This window comes from Terrapene carolina, unplaced genomic scaffold (genome assembly GCF_002925995.2).
Source record: "Terrapene carolina triunguis isolate 2854851 unplaced genomic scaffold, T_m_triunguis-2.0 Scaffold198, whole genome shotgun sequence".
Classification (NCBI taxonomy): domain Eukaryota; kingdom Metazoa; phylum Chordata; order Testudines; family Emydidae; genus Terrapene; species Terrapene triunguis.
The window spans coordinates 1,958,091-1,975,851 of record NW_020664549.1 but is presented as its reverse complement, the minus strand read 5'-3'; the positions used below and the strand labels follow the sequence as shown (position 1 = coordinate 1,975,851).

General features: G+C 43.8%; 1 protein-coding gene across 1 annotated transcript in view; it reads left to right on the top strand.

The window, feature by feature from the left end:
* LOC113407099 (neurofascin-like) overlaps nt 1-16,461 on the top strand; it is a 100,668-nt gene extending 84,207 nt beyond the window's left edge. Inside the window, exons 28-30 of the mRNA XM_029912298.1 lie at nt 6,396-6,527; nt 8,164-8,230; nt 15,947-16,461. Of these exons, the coding sequence (XP_029768158.1) occupies nt 6,396-6,527; nt 8,164-8,230; nt 15,947-16,175 (428 nt within the window). The 3' untranslated portion in view covers nt 16,176-16,461. The remainder of the gene's footprint in view (nt 1-6,395; nt 6,528-8,163; nt 8,231-15,946) is intronic.
* Nucleotides 16,462-17,761: the final 1,300 nt, after the last annotated feature.

Here is a 17,761-nt window from a genome sequence, read left to right as displayed (position 1 = left end):
TGTAATGTTTGTAGAAGGCCCACAGAGATGGTCACAGAGGGGTATGTGCATAGGACTTTACAGATGTATAAGAAGGCAGATATAGTACTCCGGGAACGACATGTTCAATTGCATGAGCAATTTTCAAGGTTTATCAGCTGACTGCATTTTATAGAATGCTAATTATGGGCTTGATACAGAGCCCACTGAAGCTAATGGAAAGATGCTTATTGACTTCCATGGTTATTGGATCAGGCCTCATTTATTTAAAACCTGTGTTATCATTCCATGAGTTTTGGTAGAGCCATAATAGTGATAACATGGTCAGCCATGGATTTTGTGGCAGGCACCTCTCTGTGATGCCTGTTGAAATTTGGCCCTAAATATTTATTTGAAAAACAAACAATAACCAACCTTTATGTAGGACCTTGAAAGCAAAATATAGTGCTCTACAGTCTCTCTTTAAGTAGGAAACCCTGAAACAAATTCTGTTTGCACTTACATCATGCAGTGCTCCAGACAGAGATGGAGAGGAGAATTTGGCCTTTCTGTGTCTTATTTGTGAGGCTCAAAGTATTGGTGTCCTTAACTATATCGAGTTATCCTTATACCATAAGATGCTAACATAACGTGACAGATGGAAAATGCTAATATTCGTGCAGCGTCTTTGTATAACCATGCACAACTCTGATAAAATACTAGCAAGTATACGGTACCTTGGAAGTACAGCCTGACCTTGCCTGGGAACTGACTCAGTCTGATCTGCCTCTTTCATCTCTAACCATTATCATCCTGTGAAAAATGGTGAAACCCACACCACAGTGTTCCTCTTATCACCATCTTTGTAAAGAATCCTTTAAGGACAGCCTGGGGGGGGAGGAGGGTTAGTGTGACTTGGGTTTTTCCTATTTCTATACTACTTTATATTATGTGGTGCATGGAGTACGGGTGTTCCTAGCTAGGGTCATTTTTGTGGCTATGCTTTTAGAACTGGAACCTCAAATCCAAAACATCCTAATTTTGAGCATTTTGGCTTCAAGTCCCTAAATCTGAGCTTGCCCCTACAGTTTCGGGTTTTGTTTGGATACAGAATTGAAAGGAGGCTACTTTCCAGTTCAGATGTGGCCTGGAAGGTTTCCAGAACACCTCCAGTTGCCATACCTTAGCCTTGATTTCGTCTCTTAATTCTGAATCCCAAACCTAATCCAGATCCCAACACTATCTCCTTCGCCCCCTCACCGTTTCTAGAAGAGGTTCCTATTTTCTTCTTTGTGAATAGCTGTAAGTTGCCAATTTTAAACAGACATATCTCTTTTCCTGCCTGCCTCTTTACCCCTTCTTGCGGGGCTCTCATGCATAGGAACTAAAAGGGAAAGCAAGGTCCAAGGAATCCAAAAAGCAAGTAGTTTGGTTGATTTTGATATGCACTATGCATTTATTTTTGTTATTCCAAAGTCCACATTTTCTATATTTGAAGGGCTCCTTATTATATTGGCTTTAAAATTCAAGGATTCACCGTCTTTATTCCTCTGATAAAGTCCAGATGACTACCCTCGCCCTATCACCATGGGATCCACAAAGCTATCAATCGTTTATGCATGCATGCATGCCGCAGTTTCATTTTTATCCTGGCTGGATGCTATTGACGTGAGGGTTGACAGCCCACTGCCCCATCATGTGCCATCATTAATGTTTTATGACAAGAAAGCACTGTCCATTTTTTTTGGTTATGTTTTGCAAATATCTATTCTAGAGGTTGCTGCTTATTTATCTGCATTCAAATTGAAATAGCCCACCTGCACCGCGGCTGCAGTATACTGCACTCTGACTTCTCTGCCGACGCTATTGAGCTTTTGGTTAATCAGAACAGTGCTTTCCAGTTGTAAGTGATGCTTAACTACAAATGTAGCTTGATTTAAAAAGAAGGGGGGGGTTCCTTTTTTCACCCCTTAAAAACGTGGGAAGGAGGATGCAAGTTTCACAAAATGTACCAGTTACATTGGTACCTAGAAATCAACAGTGTATAAAAATCAAACTAGCACTGGATGCATATTTTTGCTGCATGTCTTTCTGTGCGCAGTATTTTCTCTCTCTATATATATACACACCTCTCTATATAAATATGTATGCGTGCATACGTATGAACACACACACACACACACACACACACACACCATTGTCTACAAAAATGATCAAATACTATAGCTTACAGTACTGTTAGGACAACATGTGGCATCATTACCAAACAATTAACGTAGTATTTTTCATACAGTATAATTATAAGATGAGATTTTTCAAGACCACCTAAAGGGCTTGGATGCTCAATCCCTGTTGATTTTAATGAGAATTGGTTTCCTGGTTCTGGGCAGCTTTGAAAATCCTACCCACAGTTAACCCCACATGCAAATTTTGGGAGCAAATTAGCTGCCATACAAGCAACAGTACAGTGAAGCCGACTCTAAAGACCACCTACAACATGAAGCACAGTGTCGTGAGCTACCTCTTTAAACCCAGTCCAAGATTCAGCCTTCAGAGAAACGGCACGTGAGTTTTGCTAATCGCCCGGTCAACGGTTTACGACCGATTTCTCTGTCAGTTCATAAACTTGTCATTTTTAGTCAAAGCATGTTTTGAATCACAGTTTATATTTAATTCAGGATATCCACAGTCAGCGCAATGGTGTTTCAAATCGATTCCTGTTGGATTACCCGGCTTCTTTCTTTTATTTAGCTAAATTGCTGGCCTTGCATAAAGGCAGATCAAAACATCCTGTCAAATTACAGCCACCCACCTATTCCCTTTTTTCCAAACGCTGTGATCAGTCACTCTGTTTACTCTAAATACAGGTTTGCTGTAGGTGTAATTTTGGCATCACATGATTTTTTGGGGGGTAGGGATGGCAATTATAAGCCTACTTTGACAGTAGCCCAGTTCCACTATCCTAGTGAGAGACCCTCCTGTTACAGTCTGTTTAAAACACTCCCTGCGGTGGCAAATCTGGCCCCATTCCACATAGTGGCATGATGCTTTTTTTTCAGGCGGTTTTTGCTTTCAGTTAAGAACCACTCCATTTCTCAGCATTGTTTCCCTGTAGAAATCCCATCCTGTTAGCATTGCTAATACAATTTCCTTTCATTTCAAAGCTCTCCAGTATAATTTTACTTCCCCCACCTCCACCACGAACATTGTTACTCTAATTCAATTCTCAACTCCATTGAATTATCTCACCCCTTTCATTATAAAAACTTGCATCTTTAAAGAGGGTTCAGCTCCCAGAGTGGGTCCTTTAGTAGAAAAGGAGCATGCACAGAATACCAGCTGACAGTGTTAAAGGGGGAAATATTTAAGCTGGCAGCTGACAGATCTACGCTACAGAAGGTTTGTCAACACAGCTATACCAGCAAACCCTCCTAGTGAAGTTGCAGCTTCTACTGACAAAAATGTGCTATTTCTGGTATATCTTATCCAGTTTCCCAACTGAAATCAGCTATACCAGAAAAAGTCATTTATGTTGGTATAACTGTGTCTACACTAGGGTTTTGGCTGTATAATAATGTTGCAGTTTTTTTTTTAAAAGCAGCGCGCTCAACCAACACTACCATACCAGCTAAAGTTTCTAGGGTACAACTGGCCTGACTCCCTTTTGTGCCATTGAAAATCTCCTCCTAAAAAGCTTGGGCCAGATCCTCAGCTGGCATAAATCCGTAATAGAGCTATGCCAATTCACCGTGCAAGGTTCTAATTCCATTTTCATTAGTAAAAACTCCTTTTCCCCCCCCCCCCCTTGAACTATCCTAATTTTTGTAGCAGTTTAGCTAGAAACATCCACTCACTAACATCGGGGTTTCAATTTGATCAGGGTTCAATTTTTAGGAAAAGCATGAATTGTCATGGCAAAAAAAGATATGGAACATCCTGAAGTTGTGTTTAAAGGTATGGAACGCCCTGGATCTGGAATGTTTAAAATTAAACCCATTTTTGACAGCGTTGACCAGTATATCATGCCTCTTTTAGATAGGCTTTTATGTGTAGGTTTCAGAGTGTATTTTTATGGTGTTACTTTGTATAGTATCTCTAAAAACATCATGTTACCATGTTTGAGTACAACCCAAAAATGATCAGTTTGGGGAATGTATTAAGATGGAATTAAAGTCTGATTCTGTGGCTTTTGCTCGTATGAGTAGTCCCATGGACTTCAACTGGAACACCGATGCAAGCAAGGCTTGCAGAACCTAATCAGGGATCATCCTAAGAGAGCTTCCCAACAGAACATGCTTTTCCCCACGTTGTTCATATTCTGTATCTTCATCTAAAATAGCTGATATAACATCAGCACTATTTGGCAGATCAAGTCCTCCGTGACCACTTGTCATGAAAGAATTGGGTGGTTCTAAAATGTGGGTAACTTCAAAGTTCTCAGGCATTATTTGTTGCTGACATTCTGAATAAGGACATTAGATGTGGTTTGTCACCGCATGCACACAGTTCCCATTCACCTTACTTGGAATTGAATGCATTCAAGTGGAAATACCCAAAGGGAAAATATCCTTCCCACCCCTCCTGACTTGAAAGCCATGGCATCTGATTTTGCAGTCCTTCGTGGAATTTTGGCCTGAGTAAAAAATTGCAGGATGGGGCCCACATACACTCGGTGCAATGGCGCTTTTGCCTAACTGCGTGAAGGTTGGTCCAAAGTAGAGTTGATTAAGTGTCTAACTGTATGAGTGTGTTTCACTGCTTACGATGATCTGTGCCTATGGAAGATGGTACTGAGCACTGGATAAGCTGGGTGGCTGACTGGCTCTGAGCCCTTGTTCACATTAGAATTTGATATTATTTACCTACCTAGGTGATATTAAACAAATGTAGCATATGAAGGATTCTGGTACTGCTTCCTCATAGCCAATGTCAGATGAACAAAACCAATCTAGTTGAGGATGTTTTCTTTATTACAAGAGAATTAACGGAGGGCATTCGCTATCTTAGTCCTGTCAGAATGAACCCTAGTAAATTCTGGCTCAGATTTTTGATCCCATCAGAGTCAGAACCTGGCAGTCCCCCATCTCTCTTGCCATGCATATCTATATTTACACTGCAGTCTGGTTACGTTTAGCCCGCTGATGCACTGAAGGTTATTCTCTGCTCTGTTTTGCTGAATACCAGGTGCATGTTGATTAGGAGAGCCAGGAAATAACAGTGAGTTGCTATTTATAGGCTAGAGCTTTGTTTGTCCTACTGTGTTTAGGAGCTGCAAATAACCATTGCCCAAACGTTGTAGGAGGCAGCTCAGGGATTGGAGTTAAGTGTTGGGATACTTTTCCTTGCTTAATATTAAATTCTGATGGATGGCCTTGTCGTATGAAATAAGCTGTGTAATACAGAGCCCTCTCCAGTGAGGAGACATACCATCTTTCAGGGCTCTAGGGCCAAGACTCTTCTTGGAATCCAAGGATTGCTCATCAAGGATCTGCCATCAGGGATCTCCACTAGGAAATCTGCCTAGGAAAATTCTTGGGTGCCAGATATAGCTCCCTGACCTCCTCACTGGCCTGGACAGGGTCAACCGAGTTCAGCACCCGTTGTGGCAGCGCCTGGTCACCACATTTCCTCACATCAGCGGGGATGGCTCTTTTCAACCCGGACTGGCAGAGAATTTGACACCTTATCAAACAAGATAGGTTGTACCACCTAGGTCCTGGTCTATACTTGGGCATTGCCCAGAGTGAGCAAGAGCGGTGGAGCTACACCAGAGCTGCCTTCTAAGCAAGGAGTTAAAAGTAGGGGTATCCTGATTAATGGAAACTCTGGCTTGTCCTAGCTTAGGAACCAGTGCTGGAGCAACTGTACCAAGTGCTGACCTGGGGCTATTCCCTAAGAGATTCTCCCCAACTCTGCCACTGCATGCACAGAGCACAGCAGAGTCAGGGAACTTTCTATATTTAGTGCTTTGTTCTAACTGTGTGCCAGGAAAATAAAAGCTTTTAGCTACTTCTTGGATGAATTTCACACCCCATTTATGGGGGCCGCCTGAAATATAGCTTTCTGCTTATTTCCCCAGCACTGTAAATGGATGATCAAATCTGTTACCCAGCTTCTTTTGCCTTTATTTTTAAACACCCTTCATTAGTCTGTACTAGATCCATTTTATTTATGTTGGTTGTGATCTTCTGCCGTGCACAGCTCCTGCCAGAATTTTGAGTTGACAAAGCGTTAAAAAACAACCCAGCCCATATTCCCATGTAATCTCCGATACCAACCTGATCAATACACACACAATGCAGAAACGTGGTTGTAGAGATGGATCGTTTGTGAACTGGTGAATTGGGTTTTCCTAGCCACTTGGCTCAGTTTTTTAGTTCTCTCGGCTGTTAGATTCTGCCCTTTTTAACTAGTTTTCTTGAAATTCCTCTTACCAGCTTATACCAAGAACCACGTGGACATTGCAACCCAGGGCTGGTTTATTGGGCTGATGTGTGCCATTGCGCTTCTGGTTCTGATTTTATTGATAGTGTGCTTCATTAAGAGAAGCAGAGGCGGGAAATATCCAGGTAAGAGCAACATCCAGCACTACCTTATTCACACTGTTGAGTTTAAAGGAACCCCTAAGCTTTCCGGAGCTAAGTCAGCTTTACTCATCTCAGCCAACCCTCTCCTGAGTCAAAGGGTTTTTATTCCTCCCTGGGATGAAAATTAGTGGTACCAGAAAGAATTTCAGTTAATTAAAGGTGAGGTGAGCGCTCCGTGCTATGCTTGCTACGCAGGAGAAAGGTTGCATAGTTCATTGCTCTTGTTAAGAGTGACCTGACATCTGCTCAACAAATAGGCTTCTCTCTCTCTCTGCAAAAGGATCTCTTCCTGCAAACACCTCATTGGAATCTTCCCAAGGCAGAGACAGGGCTTAGGAGAATTCACCCAGTGATGCCCCCTCTATAGCCATTTGAGTTGCTACACCTTGGTATCCAAGCCCCATGGTAACGCTCAGTACCCGATTCTGCAAGCCCCTCCATATGTAGGATTCCTATCCCAGTCAACACAGCCCTGTAAGCAGAAAGCTTGCAGGACTGGGCCCCAGGTAAGATACAGGGCAAACATCCTGCAGTTACTTCATAGGAGATGAGAGAGAGAGACAGACACGTGAGGTCAAATTGCAGTATTAATATGGCCTGTGTTCTGATCCCAATGCAGATAATTCCTTCCAGGAAAGAGAATAATACTGACCCCTGGGGTTAATGTAGGGCACACTGAGCTGCTCAGATGAAAGGCTACTGTGCATGAAGTACAATAGCCAGCATTTGCCAACAGCTACCCCACGGTAATATTATCAGATCATTACTTCCCCTATACTTAGAATGGGATGTATCTGTTTACTGTGTGGCAACAGCTGGCAAATGTTGACTCTTTAAATTGCTTCATCTGTACAACACTGGAGTCTCATTAGAAAGAATTAAAACCACGAGCATAATAATTGTATCTCATACACCACTTTAAACCCACGCTTAAGGCTTGATAAAGAAATGGATACAATTGGCACCCTTAAAATCCTAGTGTGTCCCATTCCCGATAAAATCTTTCACGGTATTTGCAACATTCCTCATTCTGGGTCTAATTCACCTTTGTAACACTCCACTTTTACATCAGTAAAATCAAGGGAGTCATGCCGGAATAGCGGTGGCGAATCAGGCGCCCTTAACGCAGGAAATAAACACAAGGAAATACATTGCCCTACCAGTGGCAAGGTAGATACTGCAGTGTGAGATTTTACTAGTACCCACTGTAGACACAGGTGAACCCAAGGGGCCCTTTCTGGCGGGGATTGTGTGATACTTCTCTCCACTGACCCCTACAAAGTTATTCTTTGATTTCTAAATAAACCCATCCTAATAGAATGACAGCTCTTTTGGAGATTAAAAACATGAAATGATTTATAATGACTTTCCCAGTACATTTGCCAAGGGCTCCTGATCAGATGTGTGAGAGCATTGTCTCAATCAGTTTCCATGTCAGTTACTGTCCTCGCTTTGTATTCTCCTCATCCACATTCCTTAGCAAAAAAAAACCCCCAAACAAAACAAACAAAAAAACACACCCACAAAAGGAGGTTGTCCTTGAAACTATGCAGCTAAATTTTTTAAATCTACCATATTTAACTTAACTTTTGCTTGGTGGTGTGCTTCTTTATCACAGTGCGTGAAAAAGTTGAAGTCCTGGATCATGAAGACCACAAAGTAGATGATCCATCATTTGACTACAGGTATGTCTCTACTTGGCATGTGTGTTCAATAAGCCACTTCTATCCCACCACCTGCCCGACTCAAGTTTCACCCCTCTCTATTCTTCCCCACCCCACATAACTATCACCAAGGCACCGCACTGTCTCATGAATTACTTTTCACCTTCCTTTTCCTCCTCCTCCTGTCTCCCACTGTGCAAGATCTCGACAAAAGGAGACATTCCCGCCTAAATTTCCAGAAAAGCAACCAAACTAGAATGTTCTAATAAGGTGTCCTTTCTCCACCCTCTGCATTCTCGAGGCAGAGAATGCTCTGACAACAATCACTTGGGACAAGATCATTCTCCTTGGGAGGAAACTGGCTTCAGACACACACAGTGACACACCAAGAGCCAAAGATCCTCAGACAGTGCAAGGCTATTACAGCCATATGACACTCTGTTGCTCAGTCTTTTTCTTAGTGTTAGTGCGCTATCTAGAAAAGAGATGTCCAAATGCTGTTCAGATTAGCCCTCCGAGCCTGTAAGAACTCCATAATACATACAGGACGACCTGTATGGATTCAGATGCCAGGCCTTACCCTAGAGGATCCCAACAAACTCCATTGAAATATGCCTTTCACTGCCTAACAGACACTGCTCCAACAGCTGGGACCTACCCCACATCCTATCAGCCCCTCTCAAACTCAATGGCATCCTTGAAAGAACAGCAGCCAGGTCCCCCATCCAGCCACGACAATACTTTAACAAGGGGCTAAGTGAGTTTCTGTGGCTGTCTGCATGTGGTATTGTCTTCATGGCTCCACATCGGTTTCCTCGTTGCTCCCAAAGAAAGAAAAGAGGTAAACTTGCCAGCTCTTTAATTTCCTTGCCTTTTACAGTATTAGTAACTGGGATTTACAGTGTGCCTGCTCCTTAGCGTGTCTGTAGCTTGCTTTCACATTATGATTTTCTTTTACTTAAGTAATTGCAGTGAACCTTTCCATATAGGCTTGATCCAAAGCCCACTGCAGTCAATGCGAACCTTTCCCCTGATTTAATGAGTTTTTAGATTAAGCCCTGTGCCATAGCACAATATTCCCAGCATTACTTGATAAACTGAAATACCAGAGATGGGAAGGACTTATTTAAAATGTAGAGCGAGCTAGGATGCTTTGGGATCAAGCTGCACAGGACTGTAGCGCCCCAGACAGCTATATGAATAAAAGGCAAAATAATTGGATTCTTTTGGACAATCATATTTGTGTCATTTAGTAGCAAGTTGCTACAGTAATTCTGTTCCAGTCGTGGCTGTTTTTCTCAAGAGGATGCCATGTGACCAGAGCGGTTTCGTTTTCTGCATGGCATATGCAAAGATACAGAATGCAAATAAACCCCCAGCAAAAACCCACCTTGGCGGGCCAGACAAATAGAAACTCCTCCTCCAGACTCTCAATCCCTTGCATGTTTGGGCTGTGGATTTAGAGCTCTCATGCCATGACATTGGAACGTCAATTTGCACCAACTGTTTGCCTAGCCTGTCTTCTGTCGCTGCAGCCACAGTCTGTGCCCCCATAGTTGAACGTTCATTTTGCAAGAGCAGCCTGCTCTGTGCACGCCTGTACGCGGACGCTGAGCCATCTGTCAAGCACGCACTGGTGAGGTTCTGACAAGATAATCACATGGAAGGGACTTGCTTTGTCTATCACCTTTTGCCAGTGCTAAGAAGCCAGCCCAGATGGCTCAGTGGGACATAGCAGGACTGGAACACAATATGGTTTATTAGCCTACAGACAGCCAGAGTGAATTTATTCACTCTGAGAGGTTGTTCTGCTGGTAGGAAATAGTTATTGTGAGAAGGGTAAGCTCACCTTGACAGAACAGCTTACGAAAGTTAATTGCAATTTATATTAATGACTGTAACTTATTTTCCATGCACTGTGTACAAGTCCGAGGACATCCCTGACCAGGACTTGAGAACAACAAAGGAGCAACTAGCGGTTCCATTTCAGGTTTCACCCTGGGCCCAGCACACATGGGACAGACTCTGGGAATTTCATCAGTGTTATTGGAACCCTGTACAGTGCAGACATGATCCATAAACCCTGTGCAGTGCAGACATGATCCAAATAGCTGTACATCTCACTGTTGGGTCTCGGTCGTTTAATCTAAGTAGCCACTCAGTGACCTGGCACATGCCCTTATAGGTCGCTCCCTTAACAGCTCAAGCTCCTGTTTTTTCTGCTTGGACAGGCACCCTATGGCACTTTGTGTAAGAGCAGGGGTTTGTCCTGGAGCCTGAGGCCAAAATTTTCCTTATTTCCACCCCCAAGCCGGCTGCATTGCAGGGGTATTTATATAAAGCATTTATGAAGCATTATTGACTGGCACCGTGGCTATTTAAAATGCTATCACCACCCACAGATGGAAGAGGAAAACCCAGCTCTTAGCTTGGCTGCCATCCTTCAGCAAAAGGAACAGTTCTGTAGGGCTCCATTTACTGCCCAAGCACCATCCAGGCAGCAGGACATTTGTCAGGACAATGGAAAGGGATCGGAAATGCCTCTTTATTGCTAATATGTGGTAACCCCCACTACATGCTGGGTGCTTTCCAAATGCTTAAGGACAGCCCCTGTTCTGAAGAGCTTGCCATCAAAAGGCAGAGGGAGGGAAACAACAGACAACTTAGGGCAGGTCCACACTCGGGCGGGGGATCGATCTAGGAAACGCAAGTTCAGCTACGAGAATAGCGTAGCTGAAGTTGACGTTTCCTAGATCGAACTAAATTTACTTACTGCGGGTCCACGCGGCGCAGGCAGGCTCCCCCGTCGACAGCGCTTCCTCCTCTCCGCGAGCAGGAGTTCCGCAGTCAACGGGGGAGCGCTTCTGGATCGATCTATCGCGTCCAGATGAGACGCGATAAATGGATCCCAGAAGATCGATCTCTACCCGCCGAATTGGGCGGGTAGCGTGGACCAGCCCTTGGATGCAATTTATATATAAAAAACCAACAACATAGTCGGTTGTTTGTTTGGGGGGGTGGGTTGCTACCTCAGTGAAGGTATTTTTAAAGGGGGCTGTCTCCTTATAGTGTATCCTAGCGGTCACCTACCTCTCGGCGCTATCAAGGGGTTTAACTGGGGCAGATTCTACCCCAGAGCGAGTATTGACTTCGGCTCTGTCTTCACTACAAACGCTGCTGAAGCACTTCAGTGTAGAAACTCACTCCAGCAATGGGAGGGGCTCTCCCATCGCTCTAGCTAATCCTCCTCCCCAAGAAGCAGTGGCTAGGTGGACAGAAGAATTCTTCCTTCGACCTAGCGCCGTCTACACCTGGGGTTAGGTTAGCTTAACTCTGTCGCTCAGGGGTGTGGATTTTTCACACACCCCGAATGACACAGTTGGGTCAACCTAACTTTTTAGCGTAGGCCTGGCCCGCGTTATGTCAGTTTGTGGAAGAAGGTGCCACTCAGCATATGAGCGTCAGAATCTGGCTTTAGATTAACATGGGTGTAAAGTTCTGAGGTGCTCAAATCACAGGCACCTTGGAAGTGTGAAGTATCATTACTAGCACAGCATTAAGCATGCAGTGCAGAACCAGACATGATAATACCATCTTCTGGCTGGATTCTCTTCCAGAAAATCAGGCCACAATGTCCCAAGGTTACAGAGAAGGGTGGGGGAAACAAGGCCTCCCTTAAGCCGACAGAGAGGAAGGTGAACCTGAAGAATTGGTATGAAGTGTGGTTGGCTGATTAAGATTCATAATGGTTGTGATGTTAGGCTGAAGGAAAGTAACAAATAGAGTTTAAAAGGAGGACAGAATTTGAGTGGACGGGAGTTCATTGGTTTCCCTCCACACCTCCACATAAGCATGTCTGATATGCGCTCATCATGCCCTCACATCTGTTATGCCCCGTGCATGCTGCTTTCAAATCTCTGCAGCCTGTAATTACGAGATACTGTCGCATCTCTCTATTCCACTGAAAGAGCAATGGTCACCCTGCGCAGAGGCTGAGCTGAGGAGCCTATTTTCAAAGTGGGAGACCATTATCTTTGGACAGCGTTCTGTGCCAGTGCCTGTGCCTCATTCTACCAAACGATTCCAATGGAACTTAGCGCTGTGGAGGGGGAAGTTGGCTGGAGAGCTCAGGGAACCAGAGCCTTTCACCTGTAGGGCTCCAATTCACTTCCAGCCCAGACTGACTGACTGACAGACATTGTGCTCTCTGCCAGCTGTTCAGTGACCTACGTGTAATGAGTTCAGTAGGTCTCATTTCAGTTCCCAGCGACAAAGTGTCGATATCACAAGTACTGCCAGCCTGTCCACTGCAGCCAGTCTACAGCAGAGATCAAGAACGAAATGGCCCACAGAGATAGAACTGTCCTCTTATCCCTAGAGGAGGTCCCACTGAGCCTTTCTGGGAGGAGCCTGCGGTCCCTGGACCAGTGTGGGTCACCTTCAGGTTCCAGGGCCGTCAGTGCACCACCTTTCACCAACAGGATATTCAACTGAAAAATCAAATTGATGAAAGGGGTGAAAAAAAAACAGGAGATCCACTCAGCTAAGCCTCAGCCAGCTTATTCTAGACGCTGTCACGGACAGCAGTGACTGCAGACCATCCAGTTGGCTCCCAGGACAGGAACACCCTGTAGCACATCTGCAAATAACCTGTTTTCTGACTGCCTGATACTTGTTTTTTAATTCGGTACTAACTTTTGAGGGGGAGCCAGTGAGGTTCAGCCAGCTAGGAACGTAACACCAATTCCATTTGGTATAACGAGGCAATTGGCCCCTCGAGGAATGCAGTGGTGTTTCAGCGCCTGCCCCTTTAAATGCATACCTCATCATATCTCTCTCTGATCCGGCTCTTTCTGCTTCTCTCTGTTTTATTCCCATTCTTTCTTCTCCTTTCCACCTTGTCTATCCACATGGACCATGAAGGTCTCTTGAAAGGTAGGACCCATGTGCTGCCAGAAGTCCGGCACATTTAGCTTTTTCTTCAAGCTGTTTGTTTCTTTCATAGCTGAAATACTCCTTACCTTTTGTCCCTCTACCTAACATATTAAACAACAATCATCTCCCTCACACTGAGATTTCAGGCACTTCATGTCCAGCAAGTTGCATTCCTCCTGAAAAACATTCAATGAGTTGGGAGCACCTATCAGAACCAGTTAAATTTTAAGGGCCCAATCTGCAACCTACACTTATGTGACTAATCCTTATTCATACAATAAATCCAACTAGCTTCAGTGGGACCAATTGCACAACTAAGGACTACTCACATAGGCAAAGGTTGGGGGGGTTCAGGTTCTGAGGGAGATGAATTAAGAATCCTCAGGTCAGCTGCTTGCATGATGCACCTCTGATGTATTGACCACAAGAGGCACTCAGTCTATGCACTGTGTGGAGGAGCTGAGGGAGTGAAGACAACAAAACCACAAGCAAAAAGATATTAGGCCTAAACAATCAGTCAGTTATACATATTGAAATCCCACCTCTCTCTCTGACCCATGTCACTTGTGACCACGCTTCCCAAACGGTGCTGAACTGGGTGCTCTTATTTTCTCATCCACACATCCAAAACCATGAAAGGCCATTTTAACGGGATTAAGTTGCATCAATGTGCTAACGACTCTACACATCACCTTCCTAATGTACTAACAGGACACAATAGAACCAAGAGAGAGGCAAAGCCAGGGGGTGGGTTTGGAAAACTTCCTTGCCCTGGCGTCTGGCCCCACAAACACCACCTGAGGAAAACTTTTGATCCAGATCCATTTTTTTATCTGAGCCCACCTCAAACCTTGGGAAAGGAGATTTCAGATCAACTGTTCTGGTTTTTGCCACTCTCTGTGTATGTTATTGGGCTTTCTAAAAGGCGGCACTGCTTGCAGATTTAAATTCTTAACAAAGAAGCTGCTTGTAAAGCTACCATGTTAATTCTTAGCGTGATGCCAAGTTAACACAAGGCCACAAGGATTGCTTTTGTTGTGCTACTGGATTTACAAAGTGCTGTTACAAGGTAATATGATAGAGAGCTGCAAAATGCTCTGTGGGACACCGAATCCCTCCTACATTATGGGATGCTGAAACCATCACTTAAATGGCATGGGATAGATTAAATGACCTAATAGGTCATTCCCATTGCTAAGCAGCACTAAGCTCTATGGGCCAAACGGCAGCTCCCAATGTCTTCACAGGATGCACAGCTCTGAGGGAAGAAGTTGACTGTCAAATGCAACTTGAATCTAAATGATCAGGGGCAGGAATGGGAAGGAAAAGTGAAAATAGCTGTCAATGGTTTATTTCCCATCTCTGTATTGAAATGAGTTGCGTTGTGACCGAGCTTTGCCCAACGCTTTACCTGCAGAGTAACCATTTATCACTCAGTTGCTACTTTGATGGCTGTAGAGCATTACAAAAGAGTCATGAAACCATAGGTCTTTGAGCTTATTTGCTACAAGTAAGGAAGGTGCATTGTTTCCATCGAGAGCACAATACCCAAAGCATAGCATAAATGCTGCTTTCAATGAGATCCTGCCCGAGTGTAGGAAAGCTACAAAAAATTCCTCATTTTTCTTTCAAATGCTGGATCATTTTTTAGATTGATGACTCAGCAAAAGCAACTTTGGACCATTCCAATTTTTTCCCCTACATTTTAGCTAGACAGAGACCGACCACACACAGTGGGCCAAGAAATAGTGTTGCTTATTGTGTAGCCAGTTTTGCAGCAGACAGTTCTAAGTTTGAGTCCTCAATTGAAAAGACCCACTAAGAGAAAAATTAAACTTGACATCTAGGATTTCAATAGAGGTAGCATCTCTACTGGACATAGGAGATCAAATAAGGACACATTATTAACTGATATGAAAGGCATCTCTTTCGTATCCTGCAGTCCACTCACATATTATTCATGTGTATGAGACACACGTCCTTGCTATACAGGGGAAATGCAACTTTTTTCCTGATTTTTGTGAGATACGTCTCTGAAAAGTGTTTTTTCTATGGGTTTGCTTAATCTTTCTGGTAGAAAACAATATAGTTTCATAGTGTAAAATGTCAGAAGTGTTAAGGATGAAGACTCAAACAGATTAGCCTCAAACAGACGAGATGAAATGATTGAAAATAAACTCCGAGAAGTGAATTTCCACAAATACTTGAGAGATGCACAGATTTTGGCATCCTCCCCATACTCCCCCCTGCAGTACTTTGAAAAAACAACAACCCCCAATTGCATGTGGGCGTGGCTATCTAAAGGACAGATTATGTCTGTGCAAGAGAATCTGAAAGTGAAACTCACTAGACAGAAAAGTGGAACCAACTATTTTACTGTCCAAGGATGACTGAAATGCAAAAAGTAAATAGAGAGGATAAACAATTAAAAGGAAAAAAAAATTGTAATGTTCTTCCTGATTGATTGAGCAAAGGATTATCTATAAACTAGGTAAGGACATTTGTTTTCCTTAAAAAAAATAAAATAAAAATGAGGCTGGGTTTTCAAAAAAGTTAAGTGTGCAAACTGCACATGCAGCTGTGTGCTTAATATAAGCAGGCAATTACTGCAGCTGTATTTGCATAGCAGGGGAATTGTGACTAGCCATTTGCAGTTACAGCAGCCTGATTTGTTTGTACATTTGAATCTTGTAAGCAAACACACTGGATTTTATTTGAGAAACCAGCCCCCAGTTTTTAACAGTGTCCCTTGAACGCCACACTGTCAATTCTTACTGTGTGTATCTGTCTTCTGCCATCCAGCGATGAAGACAACAAGGAACCACCAGGCAGCCACACCTCCTTGGACGGCACCATAAAGCAGGAAAGCGACGATAGCTTGGTGGATTATGGAGAGGGGGGCGAAGGGCAGTTCAACGAGGACGGCTCCTTTATTGGCCAGTACACAGTCAAGAAGGACAAGGAGGAGACAGAAGGCAACGAGAGTTCGGAAGCCACATCCCCCGTCAATGCTATCTACTCCCTGGCGTAACAAAATACATTGAAACCACAACGACAAATATATACCTAGCCGATGGGGGTAAAACCGCCGCCACCAACAGGAACCCGAGTATGAAAAAAAAAAAAACAATGAAAAAAGATCAAACAAAAACAGAACAGTCCAGTCCAGTCCAATGCCATCCTATCCTTAGCAAACAAGTGAATGGCAAGGATTCATGGGGTGCTAACGTGTTGTAGCTGTAGCTGAAATCTGAGCTGAACCAAAGGGGCCAGAGGAAGAGCAGGACGCACAGGTTCTACACCCTGGGCTTTAGAACTTGGACCGCCAACCCCTCCCCATGTCTTCTTTTTTAGACCATGTTAACCTCTCTTTGGTTAATCATTTACACTGCTGAGGTTTCTGGTTTTTTCCTTTTTTGGGGTTCAAAGTTATTTTTCTTGGAGAAAGGTCCCAAATCAGAGAAAGGGGGATGGGGATACAAGGCCTATCCAGGTTAACAGCAGCATGAAACCACACAAGGAAGCAGGAGGGGTCAATCAGCTAGGAATAGAAACAACACGTTACTGTATTAACGGGACATTCTCTGGGACTGTATTTGAGATGGATGTCTTTACAGCCAACACCTCGCTCATAACGCCTCCGAAACAAGTCAGCACCGCAAAGACCCTTCCTGTAAGGTGAAGCAGCACTGGGGCCCCAGAGGAAGACTATGCCCGTGAGGTTTTCATTGGTGCGGTTGGATTTGTGTTATACCTCTTATTAATGCTAAACATCCACATTGGGTTCTGTCACCAAGGAACCGATGGGTGAGATTACCCTGCGTCCATGCTACTTAGCAACAGTTTTGGGGTTTTTTTTTAAAGGGATGTTGTGGAAGAAATGTAGGACTTGATTGAAGACAGACAGATGCAGCTCACCTGACTCCAAGCGACTGCTCAGCCACTGGATAAATGTAGGAGACTCTTATTTTATAAGAGAAAAATATAACCCCGCAAACCCCACTACTTTTAAGGAAAAACCCATAAATCAGTGGGAAGCAAAGAGGAAGGACCAGTATTAACATAGGAAAAAGGGACTAAGGGTTGATATCATATATCCAGTCATGAAAAGATGGCACCTAACAGCCATGGGGGTGGGTAAAAGAACAAATTATATTAACCCAGCATTGCAGCTGCTGCTAAGCAACTTGAAAGTTTCAGGGATGCCCAGGCCTGTAAATGGCAAAGACGCAGGACATGGGATCTCCTTCCACATTATTCTGATCAATAGGGTGTCATTCAATTTGTTCTCAGTTCGAAATCTCCTCTTAGCCTGGTGCAGCGGCCTTTTCCCCTTCGATCAATCACCCCACAGGAGAAATTTCCATGTGCTTAAGGCTGCATGTGGAACACTCATCCGTTTTGTTATTTCCATATCAAGACAACTCAGTTCAGCTAACCTGCTAATACGCTGTAATAACATGTCTTTATAGGAAGTTCTATCATTACAATGCTCTTCCATATGCCTTATACAGCTTCAAACTTCCCCTGAAGTTTAATAAACTAAGAATATTCACCCACAGCTTAAGCCCCTGACGTGAGTCTGTCAGTCCACTAGGAATAAGGATGCCTGTGCAG